A 24,436-nucleotide genomic window follows, 5' to 3' on the forward strand; every position below is an offset into this window, starting at 1 on the left:
ATAGCAGAGCCTGGGCTGGAACCCAAGGCCTCAGGCATGCTGGGCAAGGGCTCTACCACTCAGCGACACCCCCAGCCCAGCTTTTTCTTATTTTTAATTGATTTAACAAATAAGGGTTTGTTCAAAATGATAGAAACAATGCATTTGATTTTGTAAACTTGTGTTTCTCTCTCCATACACACACACACACACACCCACACACACGCACACACACACACACATGCATATATATATATATACATATATATATACATATATATATGTATATATATATATATATATACAATGTATAGCTGTTAGAAAAATGACAGTAATGATAGAAAGAATGGGAGGAAAACAATGATTATTTTGTTATTATAGGTACTCATACAACCTGTGAAGCAGTATAGGGTTATTTGAAAGTGGGCTTAGATTAGTTCCAAATGTATATTACAAATCCCAGGGCAATTTCCAAAAAGAATAATAAAAGAAGTACAACTGACATGCTAAGAAAGGAGAGAACATGGAATTACAAAAATTGCTGAAAAAATTGGACATCCTGGAAGAAAAGAACGAGCCCAAACACAGCTCCTACACCTTTCACAAAAGCTAACGCAAAATGGATCACAGACCTAAATGTAGCATGCAAAATGATAAACCTCCTAGATGATACCATGGGAGGAAATCTAGATGACCTTGGGTTTGGCAATAACTTTTTGTATGCAACAAGAAAAAGACTATCCAAGAAAGAAAAAATTGTTAAGCTGGACTTCACTAAAATTGATACCTTGTGCTTTGCAAAAGACACCATCAAGAGAATGAGAAGACAGACCACAGACTGGGAGAGAAATAGTTGCCAATGACACAAATAAGGACTATCATTCAAAACATACAAAGAATGTGAAAGCTAAGGAGAAATGGGTCATAGGAGGAACTCTAGATGAAAAAGGAAATCCTAGTTTGGGCATATTAGAGGATACCAGTGGGACTCCAGATAATGGAGGGGGAATATCAGCAAAGTTTGAATGGAAAGATAGGAGAGGAGGAAGGCTGATCTTGATTAATGAGGGTCTACATCTGAATATGTGTAAAATTATGAATATGACATGGTTAACCTGGACAACCATTGGTGGGAGGGGGGAAGGGAAAATGGGGGCGGGGGGGAGAGGGCACCAAATATAGTTTAAATGTATACTATTTATGTTCAATAAAAAAATTGTTAAAAGGAGAAAAAAAAAGAAAAAGGAAATCCTATAGAGAAGCAAACAAGACAACCTAAAGGAGGGGATGGGAGGGGGGAGAAGGGAATTCTCTAAAGTACAACAATGTACTTAAACATATCGAAGTCAACCACTAGGCCGAGCAAGGGAGGGAAGGACGGGGAGGGAATGGGGTGGGAATTGGGTAGGGGTTAAATGGGCAATGTGTACATGTATGTACACACAAGTTTTTTACCCCAATATGATGTATGAATACAATGCACCAATAAAAAAATTTTTTTAAAAGAAAGGTTAATAAAGGGAGTGGAACATGGACATGTTCAAAGTATATTATATGTATCTGCATATATACCATGATGAAACTCAATATTCTGTATTACCAACATGTAGTAGTAAATAAAAATGTTTAATATAAAAAAACATATAAACAAACAAACAAACAAAAACATACAAAGATAGAGCCGGGCGTGGTGGTGCACCTGTAATCTCAGCATTCGGGAGGCTGAGACAGGAGGATCTGGGTTCGTGCACAGCCTCAGCTGCTTAGTGAGGCCCTTTGCAACTCAGTGAGACCCTGTTTCAAAAATAAAAATTAAAAATAGGGCTGGGGGTGTAGCTCGAAGGTAGAATGCCCCTGGGTTCCATCCTCAGTACCACAAAACAAAAACAAAAACAAAACTCAAACCTCAAGAAAACAATCTGATTTTAAAATGTGCCAAAGTCACACAGGCATGTCACCAAAATATACAGACTGCAAATAAAATATATAAAAATATTCTCCATGTCACATGTCATCCAGCAAATGAAAATTAAACAATGAGACAACTCTCAGAACACCTCTCAGAACGGCCAAAATCCGGAACATTGACAACACCAAATGCCAGCAAGGATGAGGCATGGTAGAAACTCTCAATCATGACTGGTGAAAACGCAAGATTGTACAGCCACGTTGGAAAACAGTTTGCTGGTTTATTACAAAACCAAACATACTTTTCTCATATAATCCAACAATTACTCAAAGGAGATGAAAATTCATATGCACAAGAAAACCCCACATGGATGTGTAGAGCAGCTTTATCCATAATTACCCAAACTCAGAAGCGACCCAGGTGTTCTCCAGTAAGCAAATGGGTAAATAAACTGGGGGGTACCCAGATGATAGATAGATTACTATTTAGAAAAAGAGAGAGAGAAGTGATCTACTGAGCTATGAAGAGACTTAAGTGCACATTACTTCTTCAGAAAGAAGTCAATCTGAAATAACTACCTGTAGTATGATTCCAACTCTATGACATTCTGGAAAATCCCAAACTATAATGACAGTAAAAAGATCAGTAGTTGCTAAGGGTTAGGAGAAAGGGAAGGATGAATAGGTAGAGTAGAAGGATTTTTTTTTAGGGCAGTAAAACTACCCAGTAAGATGCTACTATCAAAGTGGCTCATGTCATTGTCCACCAGTCTAGACCCACAGAATGTACGGCACCGGGAGTGAACCCTCGTATCAACAGTGGGCACTGGGTGATCGTATGTCAAGATAGGTTTGTCAAAGGTTAGAACTGTAGACCAGTGGTAGGCTTTGTTGATCATGGAGGAGGCTGTATCTAGGGGCTACGGGGAGGTATATGGGAAATCTCTACCTTCCTCCATTTTGCCATGAACCTAAAACTACTCTAAAAAAACAAACTTATTTTTAAAAATAGCTCATAGCATCCTAGAACAATAAAAATGAATAAACAATGGCATGCTACCCCAACATGGGCGTGGCTCACAAATAGAATTAGGAGAGAAAACAAAGCTGGACAAGCTATAAACAAAGCCCTGCTATGTTTGGTTCCATTTATTTGAAGTTCAAGACCAAATACAGCTCATGTGTGGGGTTAGCAGATGCAGTGGGGGATGGTGACGGGTGGAGGCACTGATGTCCTCCATGGGCTGGTATTACATGACTTTTTGACTAGGTAATGATTATAAGGATATTTTCTTCTTGTGATGATCATCAGGCTGCATGATTCTGATTAGTGAAATTTTTTGGTTAGACAGAAAGATTGTTTTTTTCCTCTCCTGAGGTGGGGGAAGGCAATAGTCCAACACTGTGGACTAGTCATGGAGCACCTTAAATATTGTATGTGTTCTGAACACACGAGATATCCTATATGTAGGAAGATAGCGATCAGGTCAACAGTCTGGAACCTGGTTGGTGGAAAGACAGGAAGAAGGTGGGAGCACTGAGCCTGGGAATGAGCTGCCATGGGACCAAACTTGTGCCCCTGAGCTTTGGCATCGTTACCATGCCAACCACCTCCCAGGTGACCTGGGAATGTGGGATCAGCATAAAGGCCCACGAGTTACTGAGAGGTAGACTCTGCTCCAAAGATGGGCACCACCTCTTAGGTTAGGGAATTTATCACCACTCCCAGTGTTCAGCTGGGTCAACCTGTTCCTCATGGAGCCACCAATACAAATGACATCCTCTAGGTGTCATGCCCTAGAAGGGGGCTTAAAGCCAAGGAGAGAAGCATCCCTTCCAAGAAGGTGTAAGGAGGCCTGCTTGTAGAGCGTTATCACCATGCAACATAACATACATATGGTTTGATCTCATCATAATACAACATAGGGGGTCCAAAACCCACTCATGTGAAGTGTGCTTCTGTGAGGGAGTAGGGGAAGCTGCATGGGTCCATTTTCTAGGACGTGCAAGTCCAAGGTAGACCCAGCTGTGCTTCAGCAGAACATTGTGACAAGTGTCCACTCTGGCTCAAATATCACTGAGGGCAAGGATCTAGAATGCTCCTGTTCAGTTGGCACCTACTCTGTTGTAGAGACTGAGCTGGGGGAACACCAGGGTACAGGGAACCAGCCAGCTCTTCAGACATAAAAATGACTTTGCCTAATAACACTGAGAAAGGTTCCGCACAGCTCTGCCTCTAACCCAAACTCGCACAATGGGGACAACCCTCAATGAGGAATACTTGAGTGTTGGCAATGAGAAAACTCACTCTAATATGTTAGAGCTACTGGCAGGGACTCTGGTGTGTTCTGGAATCAATGATGACTCCTCCAGCCCCCAGTGCAATGCCACAAAAAGTGGCCAATTTTTCATTGGCCGGATCACATCAGGTCTCTGCTTTGTGCAGTGTTTCAAACACCTGGAGCCAGTGTGTTCCGAAAGACAAGGAAGAAAGGGATACTGTTCTGTAGACACTTTGGTATGTGGAGAAATACCCTATCCTTAAAACACTAGGCGGGCTTTGTATGTGAAGACAGTAAGGGTTGGCTGAGAGTTTTCAGCTTCTGTTTCATGGAGAAGGTGATGCCCCCTCACTCTTCCTTCACAGCTTCCTCCCAAAATGGTGGCCTCTGACGACCACAAGCATTCTGGGGAATATGCAGGAACATCCTGTTCACTTGGCCTCTAGAGAGTCATGCTCTATGCCACAGGTTGGCAAACGTCTTCTAGAAAAGGGCCATAAAGTAAACATTTTGGGATTTGCAAGCCAGCCTCTCAACTCTGCTACTGAAATGTGATGAACAGCTCAACGTGTAGATGAATGAGCATGGCTGTGTGCCAATAAAACTTTATTTACAAAAGATAGGTGACAGGTAGGATTTGACCAGTGCATCCTAATTGATAAATCTTTGCCTGATGTGACGAGTAGACTAAACCAAACCAGATGCCAAAGACGTTACTGATAATCGGGTAAGGTAGACATGTTCCCGGGCTGGTATGGCAGCCTTCAAATATTTTATGAATGAAACTTGTTTCCACAGCATCTACTGTGGATATCCCTTTCAGATGCAAAATTCAATTTCATTTATAGGTTTCAGTCAAGGACTCATTACTCACTGTGGGCCAGTAGACTTCCATATGCTATTTTCCCTATTCCCTGATATTTCCAAGTTTTGAAAACACACCAAATGCCAGTGCCATATGGTTATGCCTTTTTTTGGCATTCAGGTGGTCTCCAGGTGGTTCTGAATGAGTGTAAGTTTGGGCTATGAACACAAAGTGTTTATTAAAAAACCATATCACATTTCTTCCCAAGGCTCAGTGGGTAATAAATCTGCAAGAGATTCAGGTGACAGGGTCAGATGGGCCATCAAATGGGGCTTTTCAACAGCATTTTAAATTCATTTGTTTCCCAGGTTTGTGCATTCATTCTCACCTGGGGTAAAGGAACGTTGCACACACGGTTGGGCCTCTGTCAAGAACAGCAGCTGAGGGTCGGGGCACAGACACTCAACCTCCCTGCCCCTTCTGAGCCCACTGAGGGTGGCTGGCAGAGCACCCCACCCTTTGACACCACATTTTAGGGCTTAACCTGAAATACCATGATCGCAGAAACCCCGGAGAGTCCTTCAGCAGAATCCAAGTGACTAATATTTTACTCTCCTAAATGAGCTCCATGTCAGTATCACGTGGACAACCCCTAGAGATAGTACCCCAAGGGCCACGATACCCCCAGCCCTGCTTTCCTGGAAGCCATAAAAGTTTCCTTTCTCTTTCTCTCTCCTAAAGTCAAGGCGCTTCTAAGAAGCCAGACAACCCAGAGCTCAGAGATGGCTATGAACTGTCTTCAGTGCCACGGGGCTGCCAGTCGCCTCCTTTCCCACCTGAGTCCAGGCTTCTGCGAGCCCCACCCTCAGCTGCAGCCTGGCTGTGAGGCTCAGAAACCATGAGGCTCAGATACCCTGAGCCTTGCTTCCCTCCAAAAGTGGCAGAGAATCGTGTCTCTGGTAGCTGCTGACTGTTGTGGGAAGAATCCTACTGGTATGGTTGGGTGCCATTGGCCCCCAGAGAACAAGCTGGCCCTGTGGTCTTGGTTCTAGTCCTGGTCTTGGTCCTGCCGGGGCTTCAACAGCTCTGAGTGGCCAAATTGTTTTGCTCACTTGTCTGAACTCCAGAGTCTCCCGGGGACTGGGGCGCCTCCAAGCCAGGCAGAGTCAGACCTCTCGGGGGAGTCTGGAATTGAGGGGAACCTGCAGTTGCATGGTGGGCCCAGGGTGGAGGGAAGAGGTTAGAAGTCAGCCACTCTCGGTGCTTGGAGCCCCCTCCCCACCCCGACACACACACTAGACCACGGATGCGCATGGTAGACTGTAGTCCACCTGTAGTCAATCATGAACACTTGTGGGTGGGACTCTGCGGTCTTTACATTGCTTCCCTGCCACCAAGGCTGGTGCCCGGAACACAGTCCAGGGTTATGTTTGGAGAGTAATGAATAGGCTGAGACTGGTTGAGAAGAAATGAACATTTAAGAGTAAGACCCACTGACTCTGTCCCCACCCCGGGGCCATGCAGAGCATGCGTCATTATCTGATACATCTCCACCATCCCTCCCAGGTGCCCTGGGTGGAGGCTAAGCCAAAGGCCAGCAGTAAAATGATGTCTAAGAGGGCACAGGTGCTGGGGCAGGTAGAGTCTTAGAGGCAGTTTTGCCACTGACTTGAGGGGAGATGAGAAACAATTGGTTGGTTGTGATAAGAGGAACTGTCTGACAAAGCTTTGAAAAGTCATCCCATCCACCCTTGGAGACCAGGCTGGGGCACCTGCAGGGATAACACTGGGCCAGGCCCAGGGTGCCTGGCACGTCAATGGAGAGAAGGGCTCACCTTCTGCATGCTTGATATTTTCTGACAAAGCTTCAGATTTAGCCTAAATGTTGTCTGCAAACTGAAACTGTCCAGTTTCTCTGAATCCCACCTCGATGTCAAAAGAAGGGGTTGGGCGAGGCCCGGGCATTCTCCAGCAGCACCCAAGGCTGCCCTGTCTGCTGCTAGGTCCCACCTCTCCCATCCTTTGTTGTGGAGCACCTTGTTAAAAGCATCTCCTTGGCGAAAGGCACAGTCTGCACACAGAAGAGGCTGCAGGGCAGGTGCTGAGCCCAGAAGGAAGACCTCACCATGCCAGGAGCCCAGGAAGAAGAGCTGGGCCCCTCGGAATATCCTTGGAAACTTCCTCAGGATAAAGTAGCCTCAGGAGGAAGGAGAGAGTGATCATTAACTTTCCGCTCTTTGGGATTATCTTGCTTTGGGTAATGGATGCAGGAAAAGCAGAAAGCAAAGTGTTCCTGAATCTTCCAGCCCCCAAAATGTTCCAATTCTTACTCAGTAGGAAGCAGAGATGACAGGATGGCCCTGAGGTTGGCCCAGGTGGCTGACTGTGCTGGCCATGGGTGGTGGTAGCAACATAAAAGGCAGGGTCATTTAACACTGTGGGCAAATCCCTCCAAGATTCAGTCAGCAGGGAAATGGAGTGTAGCACACCTGCCCTAGAAATCTTTAGCTCTCCATGCAGTATGTTTCTTGGGAAGGACATTTATGTTCTGTGAGTATTCTGGGCTAATGGCCAAATATGCACTATCTGATGGAACTACAACTTTTCTTGAACTGGGAAGAAAGGAAAGGACAGAGAGCAAATATTCAGGAGACTTTCTATATTGAGCTTCGTTCTTCAAATGCCTTGGCTCATGCAATCCCAATATCACTTCATTTTATAGTAAAAAAAAAAAAAGCCTCAAAGATGAGGTAAGTGTCCAAAGTCACTCTATGACAAAGAAAAGAGATTTGAATCCACGTTTGACTCCAGACCCCAAACTCTGCCTGCATTTGATTTTTACTCATCAAAGCCTATCCTCTGGGGGGAAAGAGCAACGTCTGGGATTCATGCTGTGTTGATTCACAAAGGAGAGAGCTCCCCTGCTTTTGAGAAATAATGATGAAATACTAAGCGTGACCTTAAGAAGGTCGCATGTAAGGGACTGTGGAGACATTAACAGAACAAAAGCTTGGGTGAGTCAGGACAAATTATGACAGTGTTTGCAAAGAAAGCCTGACAGTGTTGGTAAAGTTCTTTTCTCTTCTTTTTCTTTTTTGGACTGGGAATTGAACCCAGGAACATTCCATGCTACACTACCAGCCTTTAAAAGATTTTTTTTTTTTTATTGAAATAGGGTCTAAGTTGCCAAGGCTGGCCTTGAACCTGCAATCCTCCTGTCTGTCTCAGCCTCCCAAGTATATTATATAGGGCTTTTGCCAACTAAAAGCATCCTTTCAGCTCTGGAGGGCTCAGAGTGGGAAAGAGGGTGTGAGATGGGGATCAGAACCAAGCATCAGCTGTGTCCTCTGTGTCCTGTGTCTCTTCCACAGGGAAGTGGTTTGGCTGACACAGCACAGCAAACTACAAGTACATCCTGTACTTGTAGACCCTGCAGAGTGGGCATTGGCGTCCTATCCATAAGATGAGTTGCTGTGGACCAGAAAGGTTCAGTGTCTTCCTGAAGCCACAGAGCTAGCCATTGGGCCGACATCTGCCTAAGTGCCTGCCCACCAGCCTCCACCCCCCTGTGGATTCAGGGGCCACAGGTGAGGAGCCCCAGGGAGCGCTCAAACCCACCAGGAGGGCACAGGACAGTGCCCTTCCTGCATGTAGTCTTTGAATTTATGCATGCCTGGCTTTTAGGAGTGAACTTACTGAGAAGTTATAAAATATGCTTTTTAAAAGCTGCTTTACAAAAAAGTAATTATTCTTTCTCTTCTTAAATAAAACAAAGACTGGTTTTAGAACAACTTTAATTAATGCCGTTTTAACAAGATTGTTCAAAAGCCAATGCGAAGGTAAAAAATATATATAGCTAGCATGATCCATCTGCTTCATGACGCTGTATGGTGTGTTTTCAGGGGAAGTTAGCACCATCCATGGTTTGTACAGATTCCCCCTCCACCCTTGCAGATGCCAGAATGTAACGTATCCATGCTATAACCTGGGTGCAAGGTAAGAGGAGGTGGGTAGGATGTCATCTTAGTACCGTTTCAGGACAGATGCCCAGCAGAAGAGTTTGAGAGAGCACATTTGGGATTTTCAGGAAGCAGAAACAGGGTCAAGCAGAGAGTCCTAAGGAGTTGTCCTTGGCCTCTGAGACCTTGACTTGGCAACATTTAGAACTTAGATGCCTGTGGAGCAAGAGGCTGTTCCCTCTCCTGGGCCTTGGAGGGCAGAGGGCCGAGGGAGTGGTAAAAAGATGATGTGGCACATAGCAGGTATCAGAGCATGAATTTTTTTGGGGAATCACACACGGTGGTCTCAAATTTTCCATAGGAACCCACAGATTCAACAAAAGTAGGTCCTCAGCCAAAGATGCCATGACACGACACATCCCATTTGGCTCCTGGAGGAGTACCCACCACCTTCCATAACAGGAGGGCTGGCCCTCACACAAATGGCACCTCTGCCTCTCCATCTCTACTCAAGGTCAACTTCCAGGGAGCCCTGCATGACAAAACCCACCTTGGGGACACACTGGGGCTGGTGCAGCTATGCACCTTCAAATAGGTGAGCCGTAGAATGAGTCCAAGATGAACAGAGCTCAAATTTGTCCGCAGAATGAATTCAATGATTCTCTTAGAATAGCAGCTATGCAATGCTGTATCCTTGACTATTTTAGAATGTTCTCTGCACACCTCGTCTTTCTCCTGGGTAATCCAACCCAGATCTTCATCCTCCAAAATGGTCTTTTGCACACTTATTTCTCCTGGCTTGCCTGCTGCCCATATCCCCACTAGACTCCAGGGCCCTGGGTGGTCAGTGAAATTTGCCTCATCCCTAGACACAGCACAGTGCCCAGCAGGGAGTCAGGCCCTGTACGTTTTATGGAATAAATGGGCAAATTCCCCTTTGACTCCTTGTCCAGAGGGCTCCGGTCTTCATCTTTAACTGTGTGACGGCAAGCAGGAGGGAGGAAAAGCCAGCAGACAGTGGAAGGCAGGGGGAAAGAGGAGCAATGTAGAAAGAGAGGCTCTCACGCCTTCCCTGGGAGTCTTGGCACGTTTGTGCAGATTAAACATGAGTGCATGGGTCAGGTTGAGAGTTCTAGGCAAAGGACCAAAGGTTGGCTCTGTTACTGGGGCCAGCTGAGCTTGAAGCTATTCTGGGGTTATTCTGCTTGGCAAGGCTCTGACCAAACCCCAAGTGGTTGGTCACAAGTGACAGCAAAAAGCACCAGTAGCCTCCAAGGGTCCTCTCCCTGGACAAACTCTCAATGGACTTTCCAGAGTCTATGGAGGAGAAAAGCAAGAAGACACCCTGGAAATCCTGCCACTCTTGAACTCTGAGAAAAAGAGAGTGAGGGAGGGAGCGAGGGGGGTTCCATGCTGGCTTCCTGGGAAGCTGCACCAGTCAGATGACAATGGGAATTAGCATCTGAACACCTTGATAAAAGAAAGGAAGAAAGAGTTGGATCCCTGAATGAAAAATAGATTATTCACTGTCAGGCTGAACAATAGAACAAGACATAAATAGCGGCTGGGCGCAGGACATGCCAATTTTGTTCAAAAGTGGTGTGCACAGCGCTCCTGCAGCCCTCCCGGGAGGTACAGTGTCGCAGCCAAGTTCTGCTCAGGCACATGGGTGGGTGGGAGGTAGGGAGACTTACAAGGGCCTCTAGGATGCAGGAAGAACATGGGCATTAAAGGATGACACCAAACCTGAGCTCTAGCTCTGGTATTTACAACTCTGTGATGGGCAAGCAGGAGGGAGGAAGAGCCAGCAGACAGTGGAAGGCCAGGGGGAGAGAGGATTAACGTGGAGAGAAAGGCTCCCACTCTTTCCCTGAAAGCCTTGTACAGATTAAACATGCGTGCACTGGTCAGGTACTCGGTGCAGATAACCAACGGGAACTCCAAGGTAGCCAGAAACCAGCTCTGCATTTCGCTGGCTGTCCTAGATGACTCCACTGGCAAATACTATTTAGTTTGCTACTAAGTTCTCTGGCTAAGCCAATTTAAATGGCCCGCCATGCTTGGCCCGGTCCACCTCTGCTGTCCCGCAGGCTCTGAGGCCAGTCACCATGTCCTCGTGAGCTGAAGCACATCTGTGCACCAGAATCAATGCTTAAAGCCATGACTTGGGGAAACAGGAGTCCTGCTAGTGATGTTATGGGTAGCTCACATGGTCTCATGTTCCCATGTCAGACCTGAGTGGTACATATGACAGCCTGCAGCATCTCATATCATTCAATAAAAACTTGTGCAGTAGATGCAGCTGCTACCCTTCCCCATGAAGGCACGGGGAGGAAGGCCAGATCCACATTGTTCAGGGACTCAAAATGGAGCCAAGATCTAAACCAGGTAGGAAGGTGCAGCTCAGGCTGGGGGCTGTGCCCTGGGAAGGGATCTGAGCGGACACAGAGGTCCATAGCTGGGCTCACCTTACCTTGGTGAAGGTTAGACAGTCCTTGTCTTGGTCTCTATCCTTCATCTCGAAATCATAAAGTGCCTTGCCCTGGGGCGGGGCCTGGGGCAAGGGCCGGACGCACTGGATGTAGCTGGCGGGCAGGAAGCCATGTGTGCCGTGTAGCTCGCCATGGTACCAGTTCTCGTCCACCTTGCGTCGCAGGATGATGATGTCCCCCTTGTTAAACTTGAGGTCGCCAGGTTCCTTCCCCTCGTAGCTGTATAGGGCCTTGCCGTAGGGAAGCTGGGATAGATTCTGAAAGCAGAAAGAAATATATGTTGGCTTGGAATGACCTTTTCCTATGTCATTCCATAGGGAAATGGTCTTTCCCTATGACCTTTCCCTATGTCATTCATAGGGGGATTGCCTAGGCCACCTGAGATCCCAAGGGGCTTTTTACATCTTGGGAGTGTGAAGAAAACATGGAAAATATTCTAAAGAAAGAGACAGCCTGTCATAGGAACATGCAAGCTCCCTGATCCCAGCAAGGCAAGAGGATACTGTCACCGGAATCCGTCTAGTACCCATGATGGTCAGGTGCAGTTCTGGGCCTTCTACACAAACCAACTCACTCTGCACTGAGAGCCTCTGAAGGAACTGGTAATCCATCTTCTTTTACAGATGAGGGGACTGAGGCACACAGAGAGAGAGAGAGAGAGAGAGAGAGAGAGAGAGAGAGAAGGCAACTTGTCCAAAGCCCCCCTGAGGGAGCAGCAGGTGCAATCAGAGCCTCCATGGCCTCTTCTAGGACACTCTGACCCATTACTTGGTACTGAATCACTTTCCATTAGGTGCTGTCCCTCAGAGACTTCTGTTTAAAAAGCTTCCAGATTTTCAACAGTTAGTGCCCAATGAAACTTTCTTTACCTTGTCTATTGGACCCTTGCAGCCACACAAGATAGGTTCAATGGGATTTTTGAGTGGAGCGGGCTGGCCTACCTTGTACTGGTCACATCATGCTACTCCACTCCGGTACTCAATCAACCCGGTCTGAGAGAAAACCTGGTTGAGGAATTCAGAGGCCACTCCCAGGTCCTTGGTCCCTGGTCAGACCATCCCTACCATGACAGTCAACATTCTGCTACATCTAGTAGTATGGTCTAGAAGTATAATTTCAGGGGCATAAAATCCCATCTTCTTATCAGGAGATGTCTCTGACATCCTGTCCAAAGTTGGCCAACCCACCCAAAAGGGATCTGCCATCTTCAGTTTCAAACAGTGACCAGCTTGGAAATGCAAACAGAAATCTTGCCAATCGTGTTCCCCCTAGCAATGAGGAACCTATTACTCAATCCTGAGGCTTGATTTGATCTTGCTGTCCACCCCCTGGGCTTTTCTAAACTGGCCCTGTTTCTTAAAGACCAATTGGCTACACGAGTTTCTCTTCCTTTTCCTTATGAGTGGCCAATACCTGCTCAACGGAGTGAGCTTTGCTGAAAGTCCATTCGTGCCCAAAGAAAGCCTTACCATTGTCCCGGTGTCAATACCCAACACTTTTCCTACCAAAAGCTGCATTTTCTCACCCGGGCTGGCTTTGCCAAGGGTTTCTGTAGTATTTGAATCAATCAATACCAGCACAAAAGCCCGAAGCAGCAAGACATCAAAAACTCTTTGTAGAGGACTTAATAGCATGTTGCAACTCAATCATCCTACATTTATGTCTCAGAACGTCAGGCGACAGCAGTTAAGAGAGACCTGCTGGCAGAGTGACAAACAGCCACCACTCCCCAATTAAATAGTAACACCAGAGGATTTTTCATTACAGAACTTGAAGCGGAAAAAAAAAAAACAGCTTGTGTCCAATAATGCTCATTCTGGATAGCTTTGTAAGGAAGCACAATGGATTGTAAGACGCCCTGATTTTAGAAAGCGGAGGCAAAGGGTAATTTGCAATATAAGCAGTGTGCTCAGAAAAGACTGGAAGAGGCTTTCACCAGAAGAATTCCACTACCACACAACGGCCAGCCAAGCCCCTGGCCCAGGGATGCTCAGTCAGGGACAATTTTGTCTCAAGACATTTTTGCTTGTCACAACTGGGAGATACAGTACTTTGGGCATCTGAGGAGTAGAGTCCAGGGGTACCATGAAACAGTGTCCAGTTCACAGGATATTCACACCAGCAAAGAATTCCCCGGCCCTGGATGCCAACAGGTTGAAAAAGCCTGTAGGTTGCATTTGTGAAAAGAATAGTTTTCTTGTTCTATTTCGGTTGAGCTTACTACTACTTTAAAAGTAAAGACCATATTGATCTTTTTTTTAAAATTTATTTTATTTTTAAATTTTTTATTGGTGCATTATATTCAAACATCATATTGGGGTAAAAAAAACTTGTGTGTACATACATGTACATATCACCGATTTAACCCCTACCTAATTCCCACCCTATTCCCTTCCCATCCCTCCTTCCCTTGCTCAGCTTAGTGGTTGACTTGGATATGTTTAAGTACATTGTGTGTTTTGGAGAATTTCTTCCCCCCTCCCATCCCCTCATTTAGGTTGTCTTGTTTGCTCCTCTATAGGATTTCCTTTTTCATCTAGAGTTCCTCCTATTACCCATTTCTCCTTAGCTTTCACACATTAGGGAAAGCATCTGATTTCTTATTTTTTGTGACTGACTAATCTCACTTAGCATAATGTCCTCCAGTTCCATCCATTTCCCTGAAAATGATGTAACTGAGTTTTTTTTCAATGGCTGAGTAAAATTCCATTGTGTACATATCCCACAGTTTTGTAATCCATTCGTCTATTGATGGAGATCTTGGCTGGTTCCATAGTTTGGCTATGGTGAATTGTGCAGCTATGAACATAGATACACATGCATTAGTTTGGTAGTTTGGTTTACTTTCTTTTGGGTAGATACCCAGAAGTGGTATTGCTGGATCAAATGGTAAATTTGTTCCCATTCACCATATCGATCTTTATGATGTGAGAGTATTTCCATTCAGGGAAGAGATTTGTAAAGGGATAGTAAGAAAACTAAAATTAAATAAATAAATAAATAAATAAATAAATAAATAAATAAAAACTCGCCATTAAGATGGAAAACCGGCCTCTATCAGCTTCACAAAAGACAACCTCACCGTGACATGGACTGAATCCCTCTCCTCAAAATCCCCAACTATGAGGGGGTGCTGTTATATTTAGATATAAAATGTCCACTAAAGAACTCACTTATTAATAACCAGAGTTGATAGAGTTGAGTCACGAGGGCTGTAATCCCAGCGATGGATGAATTCATTTTAATGGATTTATTTAGGGTGTGGCTGGGAGGGATGGACCCTTGGGGGTGCAGCCTTGGAGATTACACATGGCTCCACTAACCCTGTTCTCTCTCCTGCTTCCGGCCTCCATGTTGTGAGGAGCTCAGCCATGTACTCTCCTCTCTCTGAGTCTTGCTGCCCTGCCCTGAGATCCATGGCTCCCAGCCTCACATGGACTGAGCTCAAAATCGTTAGAAAATAAATTTTCTTTCCTCTAAGTTATGTGGTCAATCTTTTATATTGACAAGAATGATGAGTGACACAGATGCCCAACACAATATTCTAAGAGCCACAGCCTCAGTGACTATTTGGTAGCTTTTGCTACCGTAGATCACAACAGTGAGAGGGAAAGGCATCAGGGTTCTGCTTCCTCCAGTGGCTCTCATGCTGTTGAACACAGGTCTCTTCAAATTTCCCCTACAGGGCAGACTCCATTCTGGCTTCCCCACCACTAGCTTTCTCTAACAGTTGACAGGGAGGCCACTGGCAAGCACCATTCACGCTCACAATGTACAACTGTGGCCCTGACTTAGCCAGCGGGGCTGGGAGGGCTGGGGTGTAGGGACAGGGAGACCGAGGCATCGCCCACCAGGGCTGGGGCTGCAGACAGGGGTGCTCACGTAACCTTCTTCCTAGTCCTAGAAGGCATGCATTCCTGAGCTTCCACTGATTGCCCAGATGGGCCACTGATCCCCCCACCCATCTGAGCCCACCCCCACCATGTCACCTTATCTTGGCCACAGATCTCCACCCATCTGCCAAGTAAGGGATTATCCCCGCAACCCCCTCCCCTTGGCCGTGGCATTCCTCCTCAAATCCTGTTGGCTTTACTTTTGGGTCTTGGAGACATCATGTCTCTTCCACGCCCACTGCTGGCCCAGGCCAAACCAAGCCAACCCACCATGCAGACCCACAGGCCTGAGCCACCTCCTGCTGCTTATGAACTTCCGGGAGCTCCCTACAGCATTTGGAGGACCTGAAGTCTTCAGCATGGCAGCTCTGTTACCACCATCTCCCTTGCAGCTGGCACTGGGACACCTTTCCAGCCATGGTGGGTAGCCCCCCATCTTGTGCTTCTGGAGCCTGTGAGCTTTGCAGAATGCCCTCCCTGCCCCTACCTTTCCCATTCCAGACCCATGGCACCCTGGCTGGTCTCCAAAGGCCTGGGGCTCCTGGCCCGCTGTACTGACTCCATTCAGCCAAGTCTCCTGACACAGGGTGCTGTGTTCATCCTGACAAGCAGGATCTAGGAGAGTCCCGGGCACACAACTGCTGCACTTAATTAGTTCAAGAAAATTGGGTTGCTCCTAGTCAGGCCTGGATGAAGATGGGGTGGGGAATGTTAGTAAAGGAAGGTGTCACAATCAATAGCAGTAAGTCCATGCACCACAAAGATGGAGAGAAAGGGTGCAGCCTTGACTGCCTTGGGAGAAGCTCCCCTAGTATGTGAACCAGGCAAGCAGGAGACCCTGCAGCCCCTGACCAAAGCTCTGCAACTGGCCCAGACCTTGGGGGAAGGGGAGGACCTGCTGACCTCAAGGTGGGAACTCTGGATGGCGCTGGTTGAAAGCTTGAAAGTTCCAGGTTTTGTCCTGGAGCTCCCAGTAGAGGGAGGGAGGAGAATGGGGACGTGGGTAAAGGTGGGGCCCAACAGCAGAGGGAGAGGGGGCCAGAGGGAGTCCACTTGCTCAGCCCTCCCAAAGGCCTAGATAGCTCTTGATAGAGGAAACCTCAAAGGCGCAATAAATTTTTTTGAGATGCAGGACACATTTCTTTCCTTCCTTCCTTCCTACCTTCCTTCCTTCCTTTCTTTTCTTCCTTTCTGTCTTTCTTTCTTTTCTTTTTTCTTTTTTTGGTACTGGGAATGGAACTGAGGGGCATTCTATCTAATTCCGAGCTATACCCCCAGCCCTGTTTTTTATTCTTTTTTTTTTTTTTTTGGTGGTACTGGGGTTCCTGGAAGCCCTTCTACCTCCGGGCTACACTCCCAGACCTATTTTTACATTTTTATTTGGAAACAGGGTCTCCTAAGCCAGCACACACGGCTGGCTTCGAACCTGCGCGATCCTCCTGTCTCTGCCTCCCAAGCGCGGAGATTACAAGCGTGCGCCACCACGCCCGGCCTTTTATTCTTTATTTTGAAACAGGGTTTCACTGAGTTGCAAAGGGCCTAGCACTAATTAGTAGCTGAGGCTGTCCACAAACTGCAATCCTCCTGTCTCAGCCTCTCAAATGCTGAGATTAAAAGCATGTGCCACTACGCCGGGCTACAGGACACATTTCTGAGAGTAAAAATTAAAAAAAAAAATCAGAAATGATGCTGAGACGTGGTTTTGTAGGGGGCAGAAGAACCAGAAACTGGTTCTTGCTGTCACAAAATGCTCAGAAATGGTGACACATGGCACCTCCCCAGTCTTTCATCTTCAAAGCCCTTTAGAAGATTAACTAATTAGTCCATGGAAGGGCCTAGAGGCAGGTAAATTCTGTGGGGAGTGGTAAAGAGACTTCTGCAAATTTCACTGTGCCAACCTGAAGACCTTTAAGATTCATGCCCTCCACGCCCTGGCCCGAGGAGGTTGAGCGGGTCGCTCTGATCTCATTCCCTTTCCGACCACAGATGTGTTCAGGGACAACCTCTCTCATTCATCCAGGTGTCCCCTGTGGGAGAACTGAATGCAAACACTGTCAGGAAGCCTCCAGTATATGGGCTGAAGACGTTATAGAGAAGAAATGAAAGGAAAAGGGGGAAATACATCTGGAATGCCTATAGCACAATTAACACCCACCACCCCTGCAAGACATTAATAATAATTAAAACTTATAATGTTGATTTCACGGCTCATTACTCAGATGTGGCACGCAAACCTTCCTCTGGCATAATGTCCTACCCCGCGGAGACAGACTGTTCATGCACGCACGACAGCTCGTCACCGGCTTCTAGGATCAAAGGCAGCAGCTTTGACGAATGGGCGTCCATTATGCCCCTGCTGTTATAGGGACCCTCAGGCAGGTCCCTGAGCCAGCAGGCTCCATGGTCACCTGCAGCTCAGGGGAGGGATATGGCCCAGATGTGTCCTCCAGTTAGCATGGACCCGGAGCACCTCGACTTTACAGTCCCGAGGACTCCCTCTGATCTCATTTATCTAGTGCCTTCTGTATGTAGTGCTTGCAACCTGTGGTTCTAGGTGACTGTTCTCAAGTGGGGGGGGGGTTCCCTGTCCACCATCAGCCCCATTAGGACTCCTGGCCTGACATAGGTCCTGGACTCAAGATAAGAACTCAGTGAAAATATGAGAGTTGTCAGAATTAAAATGGAGTCACTTTTGCCAGGTGTGGTGGCACACGCTTGTAATGCCGGCATTTGGGAGGCTTGAGACCAGAGGATTGTGGTTCATGGCCAGCTTCAGCTATTACTTAGAGAGGTCTTTTGCAACTCAGTGAGACCCTGTTTCAAAATAAAGAATGAAATATAGGTCTGGGGGTGTGGCTTGGAGGTAGAATGCCCCTGGGTTCCATACTAAGTACTGCAAAAATAAATAAATAAATAAATAAATAAATAGACTAAAAAATAGGGCTGGGGGTGTAGCTCAGAGGTATAATCCCCTGGGTTCCATACCTAGTACCACACACAAAAAAAAATGGAGTCACTTTTGTTAAGTCCTAACCACCAATGAACAGACAAACAAAGCCAGCAGGTTGTAAGGGAGGGATGTCATGCCTGAGTGTCTGATGACAAGAGCTGTCACAAAAGACCCTGCCAGAATAATCATGACCTTGCGCAAAGAGTACAGTAGCCTCATGCAAAAACAAAAACAAAAAAAACCCAAAACAAACAAACAAACAAACAAAAAACTCCAAACCAAGAAACTTCTGTAAGGAAATCTGCCTAGCCACTGTTGGTTCAATTTTGGACTTGCGTTATCATTGTTATTGATCCTTGGAGCCAAGGATTTTTGTTTAAAAATATTTTGTGTAGCTGGGTGTTGTGAAGCATGCTTATAATCCCAGTACTTGGGAGGCTGAGACAGGAGGATCACAGGTTCAAAGCCAGGCTCACCAACTTAGTGAGGCTCTCAGCAACCTAGTGAGACTCTGTTTCAAAAATAAGAAATAAAATTGGGCTGAGGGTATACTTGGAGGTACAATGCCTCTGGGTTCAATCCTAAGCACCCACCCCCAACAACTGTGCAGTCCTTCTTATTTTGCCTTTGAAAACCTCCCTTTGCCTCCACTTCCTTGCATATACCCAAAGTTTACTATGGCACACATATTCCAGTTGCAATGCTCTGTTATTTCTAAATAAAGATCATTTGTTGTTTTTTGGAGAATCTCTCTATGGTTGTTATTTAGGTGTTATTAATACATGGACTAGTAAACCAATACTTTGGGATTGGGACTTGGACTCAGGGATATCCCCTATCTATTATTTTATCTCCCAAAGGGAGGCTTGGGGACCATGTAGATAAAGACCCATTGCTAATAGTGTCTGGGTTTGGATGAATGCGGGAAATTCCAGCGACAGATTGCTGAGGAGCAGGGCATCCCAGCTCAAGAGGTCGGCCTGAGCAGAGGCTTGGACTTAGAGGTGTACATGGCGTCTTCAGGGTCTAGAGGGCGGCCGCTGCACACTGCTGCATGCTGGTCAAATGCAGCTTCTTGGGGCTCCTAGTTTATTAGCAACCTCTTTATCACTGGCTAACAAAGATAAAGATGCCCTGCTTCAAGCTCCCTGGAGTGCTGGTGATACCCAGTGCTGACAGCTACACTGTGGATGGGTGTAGAATTTCTCAGCTCTGAATGTGGACACAGGTTTCAGCCCTCTTTACTGTGTTTCTCTGTACCTGCCTCCTTGGGACACACAGTATACTGAATGAGATGATGGCTGTTACCATTTGTGCACAAGAGTGGGAGCCCCATCTGCTTTCCTCCTCCTGCTCCTTCTCCTCTAAGCAGAAGGCAAGATGCTTCATGAGAGCTTCAAGCAAGGCCAACATAAAGCAAGAGATGGCCTGGACAGTGTGATGAAGACCTTAAAGTATATGGAATGGCACCAGTCTTTATACTGAAATTAAAATATACATGCATATGCATGCTGGAATCATTCCCAAGTGGAAGGAGAAGTCTCTGTGCACAAGGGCAGCTAAGGGCCAGGATGTCCCATGGGCAGCAGACTTTGCTGTAGCCCTGTGGTTTCCAAGGCAGGAGGTCTAGAGCTTGGGATGAGGTGATGCTACAGTGGGGGCCTGCACTTCCAGCCCCCACGCGCAGCACTTCCATTCTGCTCTCTTTTATCTTCATAATAGTGTTGTGATTTGGGATTCACCGTGGGCCCTTTTCTCAGCCCAGTATAGAAATAAAGAGCTGAAAAACCTACTTGCAATGCTAGAAGGTTGATTGCAAAGAAAAAGTAAAGTGCCATACTGGAGGGGAATGAGGCAGAGTGCTCAAGTGAGACACTCCATCCTCTTGACCTCAGCCTTATATCTAAGTCCCATTTCCTTATCTCATGAGAAATGGCAGCTAGAGCTGGCTGGGTCCATCACAACAGTGTATGTCCTCATTGGCAGCCCTGGTTGACGAGTCACAGGGTCTTTCCTGAGTCCTGGTCACCATGAACAGAACAACAAATCTCCAAGTAAGAGCATGAGAGGAAACACCAAAGAACAAATGAGGTTTCTGGCCCAGCAGCACCTGCTGCTCCACACGCTCACCTCATCTTGTCAGACTCTGTCCCAGCAGCTCCTGGACCCTCCTCAGCCTCACACATGGCTACTCTCCTCACCACCTGCCTCTGCGCTCTGAAGTACTCAGTCTGTTCCTTACCCTGGGAGCAGATAGGCCACCCCATTTTCCTGTGCTTTGTCTCATGAACCTATCCCAAAGCGCAAAGCCAGCTCTTCAACGACTACTTCATAAAGGGAATCAGAACCAATCCTGTTGGGACGCACACAGAAACGAGGTATCACAATTGGAGAAGTGTTAACGCAGGGTCGGCGCTCCTGATGTGGATCATTATTAGTAAGAGTTTGTTCTGAGCCCAGAATGGCTCCTCCGGGCCCCTGGGCCCCCCTTACACTGCACGGGAAAGGGCACACATGGTTTGTGTGCCTATGTGTGCACAGGTGCATGCTCATGTACGTACATGTACACATACTCTCAATAATGCAATCCAACCAACACAGATTGTTCTGAAATCATGAAGAAGAGGAAGGTATGTAATCCCAGTACTTGGAAGGCTGAGACAGGGGGATCACAGGTTCAACAACAGCCTTAACAATTTAGTGAGGCACTCTGAAATGTAAAACATAAAATAAAATAAAACATAAAATAGGGGTGGGGGTGTAGCTCAGAAGCAGAATGCCCCTGGGTTCAATCCTCAGTAATACAAAAAGAAGAGGAAGAGGAAGAGGAGAAAGAAAAGAGAAGGAAGAGGAGGAGGAAGAGAAGGAGGAGAAGGTAGAGGAGGAGGAGGTGGAAGAGGAGGAAAACCAGGTGTCCTAACACACACAATCCCAGAATATGGGAGGATGGGACAAGAGGATTACAGGTTTGAAGTCAGCTTTGGAAACTTAATGAGAACCTTTTCACAATAAAATAAAATAAAACGGGGCTGAGGTTGTATTTCACAGGTAGATCATGGGTTTAAGCTCCATTACCAAAAGAAGGAGGAGAAGGAGGAGGAGGAGGAGGAGGAGGAGGAGGAGGAGGAGGAGGAGGAGGGGGAGGGGGAGGAGGGGGAGGAGGAAATGTCTAGTTTTGGTAGAGATTAGGAATCAGCAAGCTAAGTCCAGGGCCAAATCCACTCTGCCTCCTGTGGTTGCAAATCGAGATTTAATGGAACAGCTCACACATTTGTCTGCACACTGGCTACACAGAGCACTTGCATCAGAGACCACACGGGCCACAGAGATAAAAACACCTGCTACCTGGCCCTTCAGAGGAAATGTCTACAAAGCCTGGAATGGGATGTCAGGGGGTGGCCACAGGCCCCTGTGTGTGAGCACAGGGTGTGTCAAAGCAGCCATTTGGGGATCAGTGGCAGCCTTACCAGGTGCCTTTTGACAAAGTACCTTTGTTCTCAGAGACTTCATTTTTCCATACGCTGGAGATAATCAAATCTGTCCTTCCACAGTTCCTAGTAATGTCAAGAGAATAAAACTGATGATACGTAACGAGTTTTTGTCTCTTAATGAAGAAGGTGCTATAAAAATGATGATCATAGACTGTTTGCTGAGGCAAACAGATGTTTCAGGAACCTGGTTGCTGGGCCAGAGGGGGCACATGTTTCTAAGTGTGAAAAACAACCAATAGGGACCTCTAACCTTGCACCAGAGGAAATGTCAGGTGGATGAAGTGAGGATCATATCCCCAGCATCTGATCAATAAATGCATGGAATAAGAGTAAAATCAGCAAGGCACTGACATGTCCTCCTTGGTTATAAACCCTTTCCCCCACTCTCTCGTGTCTCCCTGCTGGGGCTTCAGCAGCACTGACCACCTGGCTTCCCAAAGGGTGCCGTCATCCTGACCTTCCCCATCCCCAGCTCCTGGGTGTCATTTCCTACATTAACCCCATGACCACAGATCCTTACACAGCCCTGGGAGGTTAGTCTAGTATCATCCACACCTTGCAGACAGGAAACAGAGGTACAGGGAAGTTACTAACTGCCCAAGGTCCAAGAAGACAGGACTGGAATGAGGCAGCTTCACCTCCAAGCCCGTGCACTGCCCGTTAGATAGTTGTCTCTTAAAATTATATGGCCAGTATGCATGTAGCTGCTTCCCTGTGCTGTGCAGTCCAGGTAACCTGATTATTGTTCAAGAGACCCCTGTAACGTGGGAATTATAATAGCTGTTTTATAAGTGAGAAAAACTCAGAAAAGCAAGAAAGTTCTTCTACATTATAGTCCTTAAAAAAGGGAGCCATATTTCAAGTCTTACCCACCACTCTGCCTCTTTCTTGCTCCCCCAAGGGCGAGGGGATGCCTGTAGAGCTTGGATAACTGTTTAATTTGGGCAGGAAAGGGAAGGTTGGATCTCTTCTCTGCTATGTTAGGAGGATCCAGATTCATGATTACATTTATCCAGCTTCAAGAAGCGCTGCTCAGTTTCCTACATTCGTGGAAGATGGCACCCGCAGAGTGAACTAGCATTGGCACTGTTCTTGAACACGTTCTGACCTTGTGAACCCAGAGGAGCAACTGAGCGAGTCCCCAGCAGGCGTGGAGAAGGGGTCTCTGCCTGGTTCTCCAGGTTCCTGACATCCCTCCCAGGAGACTAAGGTCTCATTACCTGCAACCTCTACGAACCCTCCCATACACTGTCCAGGGTCTCAGCCCAGCCAGTCCCTTCTCACACCTCTTCCCACACTACGGTGGACAGCATGTTCACCACAGACTACTTCTAGGGTGGCCTCAGGTCCAAAGGGCCTCGCAGAGTGGACTGGAAACTCCACCCACCTTAGATGAGGTGGGACGAGTCATGTCTCAGGAAGAGGGTCAGCATGAGGTTCCAACATGATGCTAAGAATGGTGTACAACTGACATCTTTTGAATTGTTTATTTCTGGAATTTTCCACTATATATATTTAATTTTTTTTTAGGGGGATGGAGCTGGTTAAAAATCATGAGAACTCCAAGCCATAAACAACATCTGGTGTAATGAACAGGGTTAGTTACTGTGTTAACAAAATAAGCCTGAATCAATGTATACCTAAATCAAAGTATACCTAATGTTGGGCTCACTTCATACATGTATTAAATTTACCAGCTTTATGCTAATTCTGTAATTTGCAGTTCAGGGGGAGGGTGACGGTCTGGCCGTGTGGGACCCAGCCCACCCTTTGGCCTGGGATGGTAGAAATTGAGGCCAAATTTCTCCCACGCCAGGTGCTGATGGCTGCATGTAGAGCAGGAGCGGATGACTTGGTGCTTAATGTCCGCGTTGATTTACAGAAATCCTTCGCTCCAGATGTTTGTTTACAAGAGCTCTTTGCTTTGCCAGCTTTGCCATGAAAATGACCACAAAATTAGATGTCTCGGTCATTTTTATAGACTTTCGGTGAACTTCGTAAGCTAGTTATTCATACAACCATCCTCACCACAGAGAAACAAATGCTGTCTCGAGCCAGTGCGGCGGGCACGGTGCCCGGGCTGGCACCGCCACCGTTGTGGGGTGGCTGGTTCATTCAGCAGCAGCTTTCTGCCTGAACGGGGCTTCCAGAGACCTTGGCCCGTAGCAGCCCGCCGGCTCTCTGGTGAATTTCTTTGTGCTCTTTTGTGAGGGAGAAACTCCCTGGTGGCTGTCTTGAAGCTTCAAGATGTGCTTTGTACACTGGTGATTCAATCCTGTTATGTTTTGTTTTGTCTACAAGGAATTCTTTCTTGAAGCTCTCATGCTTTAATTCAACTCTCTAAGCCCATTTTAAAGGAAAAAAAAAAAAATGGGTTCTTTGGTTGTCCTTTCACCCAGGGCCAGAAAATAAGATTTGTTAACAGCATGGAACTGGTTCCCTTGGGTAGGAGAGGGTCTTTCTCCTGCTGGCCAACTTTTGGGGCCATTTCTTTTTAACTTCCTAAAATGAGTTTTTTCCCCCAAAATAGTAAATATATTTCAACTTCCTATAATACTTAAGAGTTTACTAGGCTTGCCTGAATTTTGAAAACTTAGGGATGGGGATGCCTTCTCTTAAACGTTTTCTGATGGGTCCCGGGCTCTGCTTGCCACTCAGTCAGCCTCTGGGTTTCAAT

At 46.6% G+C, this 24,436-nt stretch overlaps 1 protein-coding gene across 1 annotated transcript in view; it reads right to left on the reverse strand.

The window, feature by feature from the left end:
* SH3RF3 (SH3 domain containing ring finger 3) overlaps nt 1-24,436 on the reverse strand; it is a gene marked incomplete at both ends in the record, with an annotated part of 328,187 nt that overhangs the window by 108,679 nt on the left and 195,072 nt on the right. Inside the window, one exon of the mRNA XM_080711312.1 lies at nt 11,407-11,682. Coding sequence (XP_080567438.1) covers nt 11,407-11,682 — 276 coding nt within the window. The remainder of the gene's footprint in view (nt 1-11,406; nt 11,683-24,436) is intronic.

This window comes from Muscardinus avellanarius, assembly GCF_963383645.1.
Source record: "Muscardinus avellanarius genome assembly, chromosome: 15".
NCBI classification, from domain to species: Eukaryota; Metazoa; Chordata; class Mammalia; order Rodentia; family Gliridae; genus Muscardinus; species Muscardinus avellanarius.